The 18,283-nt window shown below is 39.3% G+C and overlaps 1 protein-coding gene across 1 annotated transcript; it reads left to right on the top strand.

Annotated features, from left to right (window-relative positions):
• Nucleotides 1-7,596: 7,596 nt before the first annotated feature.
• Nucleotides 7,597-8,013, top strand: LOC118482665. Its single transcript, XM_035978253.1, has one exon. The coding sequence runs from the start codon at nucleotides 7,597-7,599 to the stop codon at nucleotides 8,011-8,013; it is 417 nt and encodes a 138-aa protein (XP_035834146.1).
• The last annotated feature ends 10,270 nt before the right edge of the window (nucleotides 8,014-18,283 follow it).

Below are 18,283 nucleotides of genomic sequence, written 5' to 3'. Positions count from 1 at the left end.
AAGAGCTTTTAATACCGGTTTATCCTCAACGTCTAATCAAATCAAAAAGAGAGAAAAATGTTTTAAACTAAGAAAAGTAAAAACTAACTAAATGCTGAAAATAAAAATAAAATAAAAACAGATAGACAAGATGAATCACTTGGATCCGACACGTGTATTAGTATAACCTTTGATTATTTTCGCACTTTTGCACTTGTTTAAGAGATTATCTTAGTTATTGTAGTAGGCCCCTCTTTTGAAGGCGACGTTACCCTCAACCCAGTAGTTTGAGTCAGCAAGGATACAATCCTAAAGGGTCGGATTATTGAAAGATAATGAATTAAGTTATTAATGCAAATTATGGTAGGCCCCGCTTTTGGCGGTGACGTTACCCTCGGCTAAGTAGTCTGAGTCAGCAGGGATACAGTCCTAAATAGCCGGGTTATAGTATCAATAGTAGTTAACTTATGAGGGGGTCAAAGAGTTTGGATCCCCGCCATCCAATACCTATGGGCATTGAAGGAGATCCTACTAAATTTGACCCAGGTCCCAAGCAGGACCTCTAAACGCTGAACAAGGGCAAGACCCTTACCAAACCGTTCCCTTAACCCCGACCAGGTAGCCAACATATCTCCATATAGACCGTGGAGATATGAATGGTGAAAATCTTTTATTTTATATAGACAGTAAAATAACGCCAAGACACCACGGACAAACGATAAGGAAAGATCACCTTCAACATAAGTAACTAGTTATTAAAGTCATTAATACAAAACCAAATAAAAAGTGCAAAAGATTAAAAATAAAAAGTATTATACTAAACACTTGTCTTCACCAAGTGATGTAAGAGACTTAGGCAAACATGGCCTTGATTGTCAAGAACTCTTACGATCAATCTTGGATCCCGAGACGACTCACACACTCTACGATGGACAATGGATGATGGTGGTGGATGATGGTGTTATGGTGGTGGTGGGTGGTGGATGAGGTGTGAGAGAGGTGGTGTGCCAAGGGATGAGAGAGAATGAAGCCAAGCTCCTCTATTTATAGGCTGAACAGAAGGCTGGACACGGCCCCGTGTCCGCTGGACACGGCCCCGTGCCCGCCTGACACTCTCTCTCCTCATTAATTGTAATTGCGAATTACAATTAATGCGCCTGCTGTACTTTCACCACGCCACCGTGCCCGCTGGACACGGCCCCGTGGCGGGCAATGGAAGCTTCTACTGGTTTGTCTTTTCTGCTGCTTCCTGGGCACGCCCCCGTGTTCGCTGGACACGGGGCGTGTTCAGACTCTGTTTTTTCTCCTTTGCCTTGGGAGATGCCGTTGAGGGTCCGGGCAGTCCACTTTTGTTCCTTTTCTTGTATTTATGGTAGAATTAGCTGTCTTTTTGCTTCTTTTGTGATTTTGAGCTCATTTCATCCTGAAAATACAAAAGGAAGACAAAAACACTCTTTTTCCAACATTAGTACTTAAAAAGGGTTAGTTTTATGCCTTAATTGATGTGATTTATATGTTGCATTTTACACACATCACCTGTAAGGGTCTGGGGGAAAAAATTACACCAAGTGGGTTCATCCCACTGGCCGTTGATGCCCGCGCCCATGAAGATGTTCATGTGGTCGTCCGGGTCGGTCGAACCACTGTATTTCCCAACGTTGAATGGGAATTTTGTCGTGGTGACATGGGCGTTGGCAATCCGCGTGCCGAACTTGGAATTTTCGGCCGCTGCCTTTGGTCTGTATGGTTTATTCGCAGGGCGCTTAGCCGCCCTGAGGTATGTTTTGCGGGGGTGACTGGGAGGAGCATAGTTGCGTCCTCCCGGTCTGCTGCTGGTGTCATGTGAATCCCCGCGGTAGGTACAGTCGTCAGGGTCGGTATGACCGTACCCTTCGGTGTATGGTTGTGGGCCCAATCGGCTCTGAATGCCTGGGCCGCGTCGGGAGGTTGATCGCCTCCTGTCCTCGCCATGGGGGCCAAGGCGTGTATGCACTGGTCCTCTGGTGTGGGACCCGTATGAGGAATCGTCCTCATTGAGGGTGTGGACCGAACAGTAGGACGATCCGCGGTCTTCACGTCGGCTTCTTGAGGCCGGGCGTGAGTGTATCCTGCCGTCGTATTGTAAAATACGCTCGGCAGGGGTGTGCGGTGCTGGGGTAGGCCCAGCTTGTATATTCGCTTCCGTACAAGCGCGGTTGTATGCTGCGTTCAGCAGGGCTGCCTGCTGCTCGTACCAGGTATGAACGGTCATGCCTGGTGGGATCACAGATGCGAACTGTGACAAGTCATGTCCAAACATAAAGGAGGGGCTCCTTTGTGTGGACGTGCCGATGTGTCCGGGTTGGGAGGTCGAGGCATTGACCCCTACCGGAGGTGGGAATGGAGGATTTTGGTTATCCGCAGTGTTGTTTTGGTGATCAGTCATGATCGTGAGAGAGGGAAAAGGATGGTTTAGAAAATGCTAAGAGTAGCGGTGGGCGCCAATGATGAAACAATGGTTAACCGGGCAGGGTTAACACACTGGTCTCGTCAAGAAGGGTTAATCCCTTCCTCTCGAGGATCGCTGGCTGGATCACCGGTGGTTGATCTCCTGCACAAGGAAACAAGCCGTGACTCGTAACAAGGAGGATGGGGTGGGGGGTGTTCCTTGTTACCACTCTCCGGCGTGAGAATCAGTAATTTGCTTGAGAAGCAAAGTAAGATAGTAGTAGTAGTGAGAGAGTTGTGAAGAGATACCTCAAACCTGGTTTGGGGTTGGTATTTATAGCCGAGGAGTGAAGGAGGATGATGATGGATGGACTGACGACGTGCTGCACCTTTGCAGGTGTGTCAGGCTTGTCGGTTGTGGAGGTTACGCCACGTCAGCCCATTGCTTACGTAGCTCTGACAGGTAACTGTCATTGGTGCCACTTGCACTGTGGTGTCAGTCCCACTTGTTGAGTGCATAGGATGCGGTGCAAGCCGCATCGCTATATGCGGTAACATCTGAAGTTACCGCGTCTCTTACTTGTGATCAAGGAATACGCGAGATGCGGTGCTAGCCGCATCGTCGTCCGCGGAGACTATTTGCCTGCATCCCTTGTCGTGACGAAAATGCCCATATGGTGCGGTGTCAGCCGCACCGTTACGTTCATCTTCTTTTATGCCTAAGGTAAGGCTTTCTTGTATTGATAGAAGTGTTCACTGGATGCGGTGCGAGGCCGCATCGCTGTGAATACTTCCGTTTTCATACACCAGATGTGATGCTATGTCGCATCACTCTACCATTCTCATGTTCCATGTAAGTCCTCCTTCGTTACTAGATAGATTGGATTCAACCCTTGTGCCGACGCGTTCTCGCATGGGCATAAGTAGGTTGTTAGCTAGTGGGGGTTTTGATAAGGGTAATGGTCACTCGCGGTCGATGCTGACGCGAGATCTGGGACCATACCCCTTCACAATTCATGAAAACCCGAGTTATTATAGTATTAGTTTCGCCGTTTCTCTTTTTTTTTTTAAACAAAAAGAAGGCTACTTGGGTGAATTCTACACGAACTCAAGCTTATGAAAATAATAATAATAATATAAGTTTAGAAAAAGAACACTTACTTCAATAAGGAGGAGGTTTGAGAGAGAATGCAAAGACTCTTGAACTTTGAATCTTCAATCTTTAAACAATCAGAAGACTTTTGATTTGTTTTATTGAAATTAAATCACGAGGAAAGAAAGGGAGAGTGAGCCGTGAGTGAGAGAGATGCAAGGGATGATGTGTGTTGTGAAATTCTTGTTTGTAAGCTAGGTGTTGTAACTTTAAATTAGATAAAGAGGCATGGACTCTTTCAAAGAAATAATAAAAAAAAGACTAATGGTAGATCATATGGAGGAGTGGCCGATGTTTATGGTCACAAGAAAAGAAGTATGGGTTTTTCTTGCTTGACTTTGTGGTGTAAGTAATCATGATGATTGAAAAATGGTTCCTATTATATTTAAAAATAATTTCAACTACAACATAACAATACTAAAAAAAAACCATAAGGATTGCCATGGGGAGCGGTTTTTCTTTTTACGTGAAAGGGTTAGGGGGTAGGGGGTAGGGTGAGTGCTTTGTGATGATGGCATGGTATGGAGATTGTGTGTTGAGTTGGTTAAGTTTTGTTAGGTGTATAAAATACCCGCTTAATTATGCCCCTAGTTACTGTTTTTTTTATAGTATATAAATAAAATCATAATAAAAAAAATATGAATGTGTTGGGTATATAGAAATATATATATTTTTTTTTACGTTTGTATTCGTGTCGCGCTAACCGCGTATCGCCAATACAATTTTCAATTTACGCGTTGAAAACTTCAAATAATAACAGATATATATTTATAGTATCACACACATAATAATACTACAGAGTGTTTTCCTAAGTATCACCAACGTTCATGTGTGTCGAGTTAACTCGTGTGTGACTCGGTAATTTCTAAAAAATTCCAAATGCAAAATGTTATGTGTCACGAATAGACATTGCTATGCATGTGACGAAACAATTTATAAAAATTAAGTCTAAAACACAAAATCATGATTTGTGCGAGATTCGAGCGCGTAAAGATGTTGGCCCAAATTTGTGGATTGTCACACTTTCCACCCTCCCGCTCCTTTTTCTTGATCTCTTAGAGCTCGTTTTCCCCTTCTTAGAGCTCGTTTGTGGTTGGGTTTCGGATACAACATCATCATCCGCGGCTAAAAGAAACGAAATCGTGCTCGGGTGCGGTTTGAGTGAACGGTTGTAACGACGACATTTGTACGCCTTGCGATTGCATTTGCACAGGATGGTGGTGGTGTTGGTATTGCATATGCCAAGGGTTTTGAGATTGACTAAAACCGCCAAACGAAAACGGGTCCATTGGTGTCGTGTTGTAGACAAGTGGGGGTTGGGTCAAGGGAGTAGCGGGTGTGTTGGGAAAGCATGGGAGCGGGTTCGGTCGGCTCGGGTCCATATTTTTTTTTGGATGTTGAAAATGGAATGAGATTGGTATATTGAAAATGGAATGAGATTGGTATATCGGTAAAGAATTAAAATGGGGTTTAAATAACTCGGAGTACTCTGTTTGTCCAGTGGGTGTCCCGAGAGTGCTCAGGATTGAGTTTGTTGTCTGTTAAAAAAAATAAATAAATATTTTTTTAGAAATATGACCGTTGTAATGGTCTGATTTTGAACGGTCAAAAAATTCTTCCTCGGGGTGGACGGGAACTTTTGCCCGATTGACCCAAAATGAAGACGGGGTGGTGTTCCCCATCGGGGTCCCTCTCCACATTGACATCCTGAGGCTTCTTCCCGATCCACACCTCCGGTCTTAAAAGCTTGATTTTTTGTTCCTAGAGTCGTCAATCATAATAGAGTAAGATAAAAAAAAATGTGTACAGTTGTTCCGAGGAAATACCTATCTCTATGTACTTAACTTTAATTTTTTTAAAAGATGTTTGGGAACTCCTGTTAAAAAACTCAAATGTTTCATTCAATATTTGGGAAACCTTATTTTCTTAGTAAATAAGGAATTGCTAATTAAATTGTCTTGACGTCATTTTAATTTTTTTTTTGAATGGTTAACGTTCTCTCACAAACTCCTATATTTACAAATAACTCACTCTTGCTTAGGATTGAACTCATTTTAATTGCATTGTGATTTTCTGATTAAAAAAGTCAACGCTAGTGTTTAATCTCCGAATTATTAGGTAACCCACTCGGTACCGAACCCAACTCCACCGCCAACCTTTTTATTGATTCGGTGAGATGGAGGGAGGGGGGCATTTTCGGTGAGTGGTCACCGATTCGGTGAGAGGGATGGAAGGGGGAGAGAGATGGGTGTGTGGTGGGGTCCATTCCTTCTCAACCGATCACACATTTTTTTTTTATAATAGTTTATCTAAACCCCATTAGGTAAACCACCACCAACGTTTTTGAGCAACGCTTTTGAGCAATTAGGTAAACAATTTAGGTGAATTGACGTGGCACTGTCTGAATGAGGAGTTTACCTATTCCAAATGAGGAATTTAGGTGAATTGATGTGGCTCTGAATGAAGAGTTTTTGAGCATTAGGTAAACAATTTGGACGAATGAGGAGTTTACCTATTCCAAATAAGTAACCACTCCCTTCACCCTTAGGTGTGCGATCATATTCATTTGGAAGGATTTTTTTAACAAACGTGCCAGGTTATAAATTATTAGCATTTTAAACTCAATTTCCCTCTTGGGTGTTTAAGCATGAACATCAGGATGCCACTAGTTGGTTGATGGTTCTAGATAATTTAGAGCTAAATAAGTCATTTGGTTGTGGTCTAGTGGTAGAGAGATGTGAGTTTTCCAATGGAGACTCAAGATCAATTCTTATTTGTTTCATTAAGGCAATGATGGATAGAGCCTAGTCTCTTTGCAAAGGTGTCAGGTTCTATCTTGAGTCCACCCGGGTTTTCGTCCCACCGTGTATTACACGAAAGAGTTCTGCTCTTGTGGTGGCACAACGACTGTCAAGTGGCAGCCGGCAGTAGGGTTTTCCGAGGGAACACCCAAGCCAAACTCTAAAGCCAGTGTGGGCCCAGTTAAGACAACATAGTCTTGCCAGAGTGGGGGCAACATGACTCTCCAATTTGTGAAGTGCGATAGCCTAATATAAGAAAGTCGCCGTTAAAAAAAGATGGTGATAGTAATTACGTATATGGTGAAACTCACGATAAATTCAAGTAGTTCTTATGAACCATATAGTAATTAGACAATCTTAGGATCCTATTTACAGTACTGAGCCTTTGTTTAACATCACCACGGCACCACGTGTATGTCTCCATCAAAGCCCATGAGCACGAGTGTATGGCCAACTTTCATCAAATCAAAGCCCACCTCTTTGTCTCTATTCTTTTGAAATATTGCAAATTAAATTGGAAATCCACCAAATCGATACCATTTAGTTTTTTTCCTTGTAGCGATTAATTTTTTTTTTGTGTGTTTTATTGTTTGTGCCTTGTATTGAGTATGGTATATATTTGTGTTTGTCTACGTCTTACGTCAGCGGTATAATTCATGTTTGTCTTGCTTACGTTTTATATCACGTGGCGGTATAAATTTGTATTTTTTTACAATTTTCCCTGGTTTTAATCGGCGTTTGCTTACTACTTAGCACGACAAAAGGACCCCACGCCCGCAACACGGGCATTAAACACTAGTTATGTACACTTATTGAATTTAGAAAGGACGTTAGGCATTCAAGATGTTTGTAAAAAAGAAGTTAACAAAAACGAACCCTAAAAGATGTTTGTCTTGATCTTTTCAAAAAAGAAGTTAACAAAAGATGTAAAGTTAGTGACATGATCAAGGGTAATGTTTTAGGTGATCGGTATATGTAGGAGTGGATTCAGCCTATTTCTACCGGCAAGGAGGTCGACGAGTTGGTGCGGTTATGCAGCGGTATTGGTGGGATTGATCAGAATAACGAGAATGATAAATGGAAATGGATCGGGGCGGCAACCAATGACTTTAGTGTGCTGGCGGTTAAGGATCTTCTCGACAAAAACAGAGCCGTTAGCCTGTTACTAGTAGTTATGTTCCAGAATGGTGCAAGTGGATTCCGATGAAATGCAATATTTTTATTTGGCGGGCAGAGATGAATAGAATCGTGACTGTGGAAGTCTTAAAGAAAAGGAACGTGAATGTGGCAGATCCGAATTGTTGTTTGTGCGGTGAAATTGACGAGACAAAGGAACATCTTTTCTGTGCTTGTTCGATTGCGTCTTTGTTGTGGAATCGTATCAGTGCCTGGTGTAAGATTCCAAATATTTTCGTATTCTCGTTTAGAGATTTGCTGGAAATCCACGATCACGTCGGTTTAAGTGGAATTAAAAAAGAGGCGTTGAAACGTATTATTCGAATATGGTGCTGGAATATTTGGAGAGCTAGAAACGGGCCGAAGTTCAACAACATAGCGGTCAAAGTGAAGAAAATTATTAGTGAGGTTAAATCGGTTGGGTTTCTTTGGTACAATGTTAGATCGAAAAATAGTAATGTCTCGTGGGAAGATTGATGTAAGTTTGTAATTATGTAGTTTGTTATGTTTGGACGCCTCGTTGTAAGATTGGTTTGTTTGTTTGTGTTAATGAAATTTTCCTTAAAAAAAGCATTCAAGCATTATTTGCCCTAAGGAATAGGAACTTGTGTTGCCAAGGGTTTTAATGCCAAATTCTTCAATTTTGAGGATCTAAGGGTTTTAGTGCCAAGTTCTTCAATTTTTATACAAGTGATCAAACGCTTAGATTAATGGTGTCATTTAGGTTATGCGCTCATTTAAACTTATAACATACTATAATACTAGACTTTAAATGCTAGTAGTTGTATACTAGTTTTTTTTTTTTTTTTGAAAGGTAAGTACACAACGCCAACCCACCAACCGGAGGGAGGAAAAACAACGACACTAACTACATTAAGTCGAAATTACACCACGTCTCCCACGAGACCTCTCTATCATTTGATCTATTTCTATACTATAAAAAACATTGGGACTTAATATCTTAGATAATTTTTTCAATTTTAACTTCAATATTCTAGAACATTTTGTCGTTTCTCGCCTTCCACAGACACCAACAATCAACCAAAATAATGCCTTGGAACACACCTTTAGCCTTCCTCCCGGCCAAGATTAATGACCTCGTGTATTTCCGCTAAATCTTTGATCGAAAAAGCGAAAATGGGGCCAACTTTGCACCAAGCACTAATATGACTCCACACCGCAGACTCAACATGGCACGAGCAAAGAATATGTTATATCGACTCAGAATCTGTTTGGCATGACGCACATGTCATATCTCCAACAAAACAATTTCTGGCATGAAGGGCATCAACCGTCACTACTCGATGCTCTCCACACGAAAATGTTACACTTCTTGTGCACCCATTTGCACCATTTAAAAAACAAATCGGTTACTATAATCTGCTTCACTACCCAAAAATCTTCTAGCAGCCCCCACTAAGAACTCACCTTTATCATTGCCCATCCAAGCCCAAGTATTGCACACCTTCAAGCAGATTAGATAGAAGGTTCCATTCCACCATTTCCAAAGAGTTAAAATGCTCACTGTTCCAATCCCATCTTCCAACAAACGAATTAAAGTTGTTACAATACCTTTCCTCAACCTTGCATTTTTTAGATAATTAACATCTTGTATTTTTATGTAATAATTTGGAAATTTTCATTCTTGAAATAAATGTGAACTTCCCATGTATATTGTGATATGTTGGAGTAACAAGTCAAAAAAATGTCAAAATTAGAATTAAAACTAAATTTCCTTAGTCAATGGACAATGGGTGATGGTTCATTAACAAAAGACAAAACCTTAAAACACTTTAGGAGAAGTAGGTCTTTGGTTTACGTCCCACAGGCAGCGAATAAAAGAAATTTTCCGTTTAAAGATATATCTTTGTGTATGTGAGTTCATTAACACAAAAGATCGAATAAAAATTGGGGTGCAAATTGTGATTGAAATCACATACACGTGATTAGTGATGAATAATAACCACTTTTTCTCTACAATATACAGTGGCGGATCCAATAATTTTTTTATGGGGGTGTAGAATATTTTAAAAGATTTTAGGCCCCTAGGTATATAAAAAAAATTCGGTTCATATCGGGTCGTATCGGGTTGGGTCATGTAAAACAAAAGAATATCAAGCTAAAATTTATATAATTATAAAAAACATGTCAAACGTCGTTACAAACATATTTATAATGTCGGTCTACGGGTTTTCATTTTTTGAAATCTATCAAAAACATCTAGAGCTACTTTTCTAATCAAGTGTTTTTCTATATAACATATACAACTAATATTCAACACTAAACACTTAAACAATCATCACCAAACTTCATAATTTTCAACCTTAAAATCAAGCCCTAGTTTTAATTATTGATTCCTTCTAACTAACCATTTATACACACTAAACCTTAACTAAAACAACAAAATCAACCAACTAAAATTTCAAAAAACAACAAAACAACTAAAATTTCAAACTTTTTTAACAATTGTATTTCTCCTAAAAATCCAAATAAAACAAGAAAACAAAAAATAATCGAACCATACCCGAAATAGTGAAGAGATGCTGTTTTCGTGAGTTCGGTGGCCGAAATTGAAGTGATTTGGGTTATTATATTTTAGTTAAAGTTAGATTATTAGATTGGGTTGGGCTTGAGTTATGGTGTATTTATTGGGTTAAATATTAAGAGAAAGTTAATTAGGTTGTATTTAAAAAAAATCCGTCTTTACGTAAATTTTTTTACAAATTCATAAGATTTTTTTTCCTAAGGGGGGCGGTCGAAAATTTCCAAGGGGTGCTGACGAAAATTTTCAAAGGGTGCGGTAGGAATTTACCGAGAAATTAGCACTAAATTTTATTTTTTCAATAGGTGCGTCCGCTCACCTTGAGATATCGGTGGGTACGCCCCGGACTATATATTCTATTTTTCAAAGTATTAAGGGGTTTTGAACCCAACATGTGGCTCTCTTAATTATACATGATTAAGACATCCAATAACCTTGAAACATCTCACGTGATTATTATAACAGTTTATATGTTTAAATTTAATCATCTAGCCTAACCAAGAGTATGAGTATCTATGTTTTTAGCTAGTTCAACCGATTTGATATCGAGTGGAATTTTTAAGAAATCATCTTACAAATATCAATTATTGATAGAAATTGATTATAATCAGAACTCGAATTGCTGAAGTATGTAAATGCAAAGTTATTTAAAAAAAAGTTGTGGCTTTTGAGAAATGGCTATCTTGATCAAAATGGTTATTTGGACCAAATTTGACCTACATGGATGATTTTATGAGTTTTTCCTTTTTATTTTGATGCTAAGTATTAGTTAATAATATTGTATTTTAGTGTTTCTTGTATCTAGCTTACTAGACCAAGTTAGATTTATTAAAGATTTGGTTTCTTGAGTTTCCCCCTTTTATTTTGATGTTAGAGTATTCACAATTGTCCCCCAAATTTTGTGATAAGAGTTTTTTATATTGAAAAGTAGGTGGTTAAAAGTGGTTGCGAGTAGAAGAGAGAGAAAATGTTACTGTTTATCGGTAAATTTGAGGGAGCACTAATGACATCTGACAATTTTTTTTATTATAAACTACTCTTGTAAACTCTTATGTAATGTTATTCTTTCACACATTACACTTAACTGGAATTAATTAAGTGCATTAAACATTATACAATTATAAATACAAACAATCACGGATCAGTAATTCGGGGAATTACTAGACCACACACGAGTCTGTCCAATGTCCATTACCCTACATTAGTAAATTTTCAGGGCGAAAATCTATCAACTTGGGGATGATGTAACAACTGAGATTTTTTAGGTTAACTCCGTTAACACAACTCCGTTGTTTTTAACATGATTTAAAACATTCATTAGAGCATTTCACTTCATATTGGTTGGTTAAGTGTGTCAGTTAATACACGAACAGTCACGTAACAATAATTCGGCAAATCAACCGAATTACCAAACTGCACACAAGTCTGACCTTGACCGTTTGTGAAACATGGATATGGTATGGCAAACATAGAAATAATAACATAACTGAGTGGAATTATATGTTATTTGATTAAATGGACTACATGTTGGTTGTTTCTCGTAATTGCAAACAATGTGCGTTTTTGTGTGATCTAGCGTTATAAAAATATTTATTTTTTAAACAAACTAGTGGGTTATATTTTTAGAGACTTGGCCTATTAAAAATTAGTAAAAATGGTTTGGTGGGCTTGTGTTAGCTAGAAAGGGCCACCAAAAGTTACAAAAGCCCACCTAAAGGCTCACCCATGGGTTTTAATTAGTTAAAAAAACATAACCCAACCCTAAACCCCCAAATACGTATAGCAGCCCCACCTCCACCATCATTTCAAAATTTTGCCTTCAAAACACCATCCCACTTTGATTTGTTGCTTGGATCTTGCATTTGGTGGCTTTCTTGATCGATTTCAATACCCTTTAACGCTTACAAGTAAGTTTTCTTGATCAATTTTGATGTTTCTCATGATTTAAAAACTAGGGTTTTGATTATAACTTGATATTGATGATACTTGCTTGCTGAATCTGATATATTTGGGGTTATGCATAATGTACGAGTCGAATTTAGGGTAAACAAGATCATATACACGTTTTTGGGAAGAGCTGAATGTAAACAGATTATGTCAAAATCTTTGTATCAGAATTGTGTTGGTTGTAGAGGTTAAAACATAATTAAATCCACTTTTTATTGAGTCTAAAATATAGTGTTTTGAAATATGCTTCAAATCTCACTGGAATCATAAGTTTTCGATGTGATTTAATATTTTAAATGAATTTTTTCGTAACAAAGGTCCAGGCTGCATTTTCTATAAGAATTTGCAGTCCATTACGAATGTTATAACTCAATGTGCGAATTGATTTATGATCTAAAATTTTTACTGTAGGTAGTTCCAGGTGATCATGAAAATCTCCTATTAGAATTTCATTAAACTAGTGAATAAGGATTTCTAAATGATTTTTGGTGTAAACTATAATCAGAAAGTTATAAATCAGACATAGGTGTAAATAATGATTTTTAGGGATTTTTCTGTAAAGATTCAGGTCATGAAATAAATACACTAGTATTCGGGGATTAAATAACATGTTATGTTAAAATATCATATTTTTTTGAGTTCGTTTAGTAATAAATTCCGAAAAACTGCATAAAATCTGTGGTACCTGAGGAAAATCCACAGTCATTCTGATCTGACACTTCGCCGCTCTTGGATTACTTATCAAATTTCGGGACGAAATTTCTTTCAAGTTGGGGATGATGTGACAACCCAAAATTTCGATCCATTAAGATAACTCATCCGACGACTTTAATTGTTTCATGCAATTTCATTTAATGTTTGTTGAATGTAATGTTTAGTTGAATCAGCCAATGTTATATTTCATTTAATACAATAGTAGTGGCGGTCCATTAATTCCCCACTTTATTCGAGTTGAGTCACACAATGTAATTGACATCATATGTTGCACAGATCAAGTGTCAGACATCACGTGAAGGTTGATTCAATTGTGATATTTCATTGCAAAGCCCATGTGCTGAGATTTATGAGGTCCAATCAATGTTTGATCCAATTATGATATCTATCCATAACAGATCTCGGTCCGATCAATATTTAAAGGATCCGATAGAATAATGTTTTGTTTACCCAAGTGTTGGCAGCCCAATCTTTTAGGCTTAAGCCCAGTTCGGTTAAGTTTTAATCGCCCCAAAAACTTTACTATTTAGTGAACGTATTATTATTATTATTATTATTATTATTATTATTATTATTATTATTATTATTATTATTATTATTATGTTGTGGTTAGCATAAACTCAAACAAGAAACCCTACCTCTCTCAATATATTGCGATGGCAGACCCCCACCCTTCGAGGCAACTCATCTCTAGGTCGGTGCTCTTATTTGATACGTATATTAGGTGGTTGATACGTGATGAATGTGTCGTTTTATGTAATTGTGATTGATTGATTCATTGTGTAATAATTATGATTATCGGCGTTATGAATATGTGATTGCATGAATGTGTTGCATGAGTATTTGTTAACATGAAACTAACTATTGTGATATACTTGTTGTCAAAGTATGTATGTTGATTAATGTGCACTTGATAGGAGATTCGATATGAAGAGGATTGTATGATGTTTCATGAATATGTATTAATTATTGATCAAGAATTTCGATAGTAATCAATGTTGCTAGGGCTGTATAATTGGTACACATATGTTACTCAATTAGACTAGACGTGTGAGTCTAGGATGCCGACTCCGGTTATCGATTAGATAACGGATTCATAACGGTGATAATTGTGACTATTGAATACTTATGGATATGATGATTGAATATTTAGAAAATGCTGAATTATTAAATGAGTCATTAACAGAATCAACTGGGTTACACACATGTTGGCATGATGCATTGAATTAACAGAATATATATATATCATTGTTTGACTTGAATTAACCATAGGAATTGGTGTGGTTGTTTGTGATTTGACTCGCATGTGCCTCTTGAAGTGTGTGTAGGTTGATGATCTGTGATGATGTATTCTGAAAACCCTTGTATGTCGGCCACCCTTCAAAAGTAAAGTTCTAAACCAAGCCCACATGTCCACCACTTGTATTAGCGGCCCAATCAAAAGTCCAACATGTGTGCGTCTGGTTGCTGATGTTATCGGCCCACTTTTGGGTTTTAAGGCGGCGGCTGGTCCGTGTTCCGCCTCGACAAAATAGTGGTGTTTCGTCACCTGTGAAAGTCCGTCGAGATGACACGTGGTTAGAACAGTGGATTGTGGTGATGTGTATGTTAATAAGTATTGGCAATGTATTGTTATTGCATGTGAAGGTGATGATCGGCCCATGTGACAATGTAATGAGCGGCCCAATCATGTATCTTTAGAGTTTATCAAGGTTGCATGTAAGGATCTACTACACACATTAACCCTTGTCGGCCATTGCTTACATACTTCTTGTGCATTTAGTTGTGAAGTTAAGTTTGTTGTTGAATGATTATTGCATGTCTGTTAAAGATGTTAATTACGATCGAGGAAACATGACTTGCTTGTGATGAATACCTCACCTAACTACTAACTATTAAATACATGTATGTGACTAGTGAACCTATCTGTTATGTGTGTTATGAATGATTGTTATCTATTGTGCGATAATCCTTGCTACGATTACACACCATGAACATGCGTGAACAACGTGAACGTAAACTGATTCCGTGTACATGAACATCATAGGCATTGACTGATTATGTGTGAACAAGTAACTAATCCTACCGAGCAACCCAAGGTGAGTTCACTGCTCTTTTTCCAAGCATGCATCCCGGGGAGGGAAATCGGGTAACGTTCCGGGGAGGAACGTCAGGTTTTGGGATGTTTGTTATTATTCTCAGTTTCTATCATATAAGACCCCTTACATTTACCGACAGTTGCCGAGGAGGCAACGAGGTTATTAGTTGATAGCGCTATTAGGTTTGGCACCCTCACACCGGGCCGAAAGGACGGGCGTGAACTAATTACCTGGACTTCATGACCAATGCCTAGTTAGAGGCATTGGGGTTGGGCATTCTCATCGTGTACATATAAGACCCCTTACATCTATTCAAGGTTGTTTGATACCTTGACCTCATGACCAATGCCTAAATGGAGGCATTGGGGTTGGGCATTCACATCTAGTCGCCACATACGGTAATCGAGTTAATAACAATATCAAATCCATTTGTTAAACTGTTTTATACATGTGACTGATAACCAAACTCGTTAACAAAACTTTGAACTCACCAGCGTCGTCTGACACACTTGTTTGCATGCTTGTAGGTCGTTAGATGTCTTGCATTGGAACTTGCTGTCTGGAGTAGCTGGAGTGGTTATGGGTCGATTGGAAGGATTCATATGTTTGATTACTGACAGTATACATTGGTTTTGAACAATTTAACTTTGGTTTACTATTTGCTTCCGCTGAACATGTTGGTTTTCATTTAAACCCGTTGATGGTATTTTACATTAGTATTTGAGGATTTTATTTTGAAACTTGTACGCGTTCAATGTAATTAGTGGCTCGTTATTGGTATGTCACACGCCTATCAGGGACATTCCTTAGGTGGTATTTTGGGGGTTGTGACAGTTTGGTATCAGAGCCACTGGTTATAGTGAACTTGGTTTTAAAACGTTTTTACAAAACCAGACTATAACCGAACAGATCCGAAATCGACCATGACACTTAGCTCCAGATTGCAAGGTTCATCTCTCATATACTCATTGTACTGCGTAACTAGTGAACACTTACATATGATATCGCATGTGATTGCACGTTTGGCACAATAGTATGAATTTATGTATTACTTGCATGTGTTATGTGACTGATACGGTGGTATTTCCTTAAACATTCATGACTTAAGTTTCGTGATGCTCTTTGTTTGCTACTCGAGTTTGAGGAACCATTTTACATGAGTTAGGAGGAGCTGAGATGAGCATGCAAATCACAATATTATTATGGGTGCACACATAATAATAATGTGAGGTGCATGCGAGTCCCAGTGAGGCTTAACAAGTGAACAGGGGTTCCGTTCCGTTATTTGATCGATGTGAAACATAACAGTCTATAGGAGTCATAGCAGTGATTGTCTCTTACTCGAACATGATCTTTTCACTCCTTTCTGAACCCTTACGAATCTCGATACTATCGAGTAGTACTTGAACACACATCTAAACGCCTAGCGAAACGTGTAGAATGTTAGGTGCTTGCACGAACGTCCTTGAATTGGTTTATACCATTCTCGCTTTTCTTCATTTGATGGAACTCTATGTATTGACGTCTTAGACTCCGAAGTGTGATCACTTCTGCAACACTCTCGCAGCATACCGCGTATTACTCAATCGACCTGCTAGATCGATGGACAAAAGGGTGAGCGTAGTATTTTACCGACCTCAGTAATTGGACCACCCTGATTACCGGCAACGAACACCAGCAAAGTGACTGCAACTGAATCTCCAACCCTAGTCAGCGACTGATGTGAGTCAACCTTTACGAACCAATCAGGACATAAGCAATGACAACTGACTGTAGAATGGAATGTGAAACTCCCCGTACAGTGAGTAGTGCCTTAGCACACACCATGGAATGTGAAGAGGGGGGGACCCTGTCGGTGAAAGATCGTAGAGTTCCGTTTCAAACAACAGCATTAGAGGCAACAGTCACGGCAACATCAAGGTACTTGTAGTGGTAACCAACAGTATGGAAAATGAAGGTGCCTACGACATGGAGTGGCCGTTGTTAAATCAAACGACAACAATCAAGGGAACGACGGCCGTACTGGAAATCCTTGCAACGAGTACAACAACACGGGAAATGATGCTCATGAAGGGACATTTAGGATTGGCGTGGGCGACGCCGGGATTATAACAACATGGTGGCCTACATGTTCTTGGTAACTAATCACTTCGTCACTTTTCTGCTTAGCCCTGATGCTTCTTGAAACCGAACCTGTTGTGGAATCAACTAAGGGCAAGTCAAATGAAACCTTATATGTCCGTTGGGATGTAAACTCGACCTTGTGGGACAAGTGTTCGACGTCGACCTTCTTTCTGCCATCCTCGATAGTTCGATGCAGTGGTTAATATGGATTGGTTATCAAGATATCGCGCAATTATACGTGGTGTGAAGGTTAGCATCATATCAGCAATGAGAGCCAGAAAGCGTCTACGAAGGGACTACCCCGCTATGTTGGCAACCGTTACAAATGTTTGGGCTAAGAAAAGAGGATCGGGGATCCACCAATTGTTCGTGATTCTTAGTATTTCTTACCGTCTTGCACCAGGAGGGTTGCGAGAGTTGTCAAATCAACAACAGGGACTGTTGGACAGGAGCTTTGTTGGACCTAGTTTTTGCTGTGGGCAGCCCCAGTTATATCCAGGAAGATAGGTTGTATCATTGGATATATGTACTGATTATTGAGAGGCTAACAAGGTAACATTTAAGAACCGCTTGCTTCGACCATGTATTGAAAATATGTCGACCAGTTGCGGGGGACAAGCTTCCATTTGAGGATTGTCTAACGAACGAACTATCATCAGATGGAAGTCCAAGGGGAGAATGCTCTTAGAACGACATATCAAACGCAATGCGGCCATTTCGACTTTGTACACCAAGATCATTGAGTTGATCAACACACCAGCAGCTTTATGGACCACAAGAATCGACCGTGTTTGTTGATGATGTTTTGAATCATTGCCAGGAGGAAGGAACAACATGGGCGGCATATGTATCCTATTCTAGAGCTCCTGAGGGAGGAGTCACTCCGCGCGAAGTCTTGTTAAAAGGTAACTTCTGGATTCGAGAGGTACATTTCGGTCATAAAAACAATGAAGTGGGAATACACGTGAATCTCGCTAAGATCCATTTTGTTAGAAACTGATCGACACCAAAGATCCCTCCAAGGATACAACAATTTCTTGGCCTCACTAGGCACTATCACAGATTCATCACAGGATTTTCGAAGATCGTTCAGCCTAAATCTCTTTAGCACAGCAGGGTGTTGTGTTCGTGGAAGACAAAACAGGAAGACGTCTTTTCAGCTTTCAAATCCCAACTCCATCGTCTTTACCTAAGAGTACGGGCGATCTAGTGGTATACCATGATGGTTCGAATCAGAGTCCAAGTTACACACCGATGCAAACACAAGAGAGAGTGATGGCGTACGTAATGAGTTACAACGAGGGACTGCACAACACACAAC

The sequence above is a fragment of the Helianthus annuus genome, chromosome 10 (assembly GCF_002127325.2).
Source record: "Helianthus annuus cultivar XRQ/B chromosome 10, HanXRQr2.0-SUNRISE, whole genome shotgun sequence".
Classification (NCBI taxonomy): Eukaryota; Viridiplantae; Streptophyta; class Magnoliopsida; order Asterales; family Asteraceae; genus Helianthus; species Helianthus annuus.
This window is presented reverse-complemented; position numbering and strand designations above follow the sequence as displayed.

Excerpts from the sequence above, each read along its gene's own strand:
- LOC118482665 (XM_035978253.1), top strand. The coding sequence starts at position 7,597 with ATGAATAGAATCGTGACTGTGGAAGTCTTAAAGAAAAGGAACGTGAAT.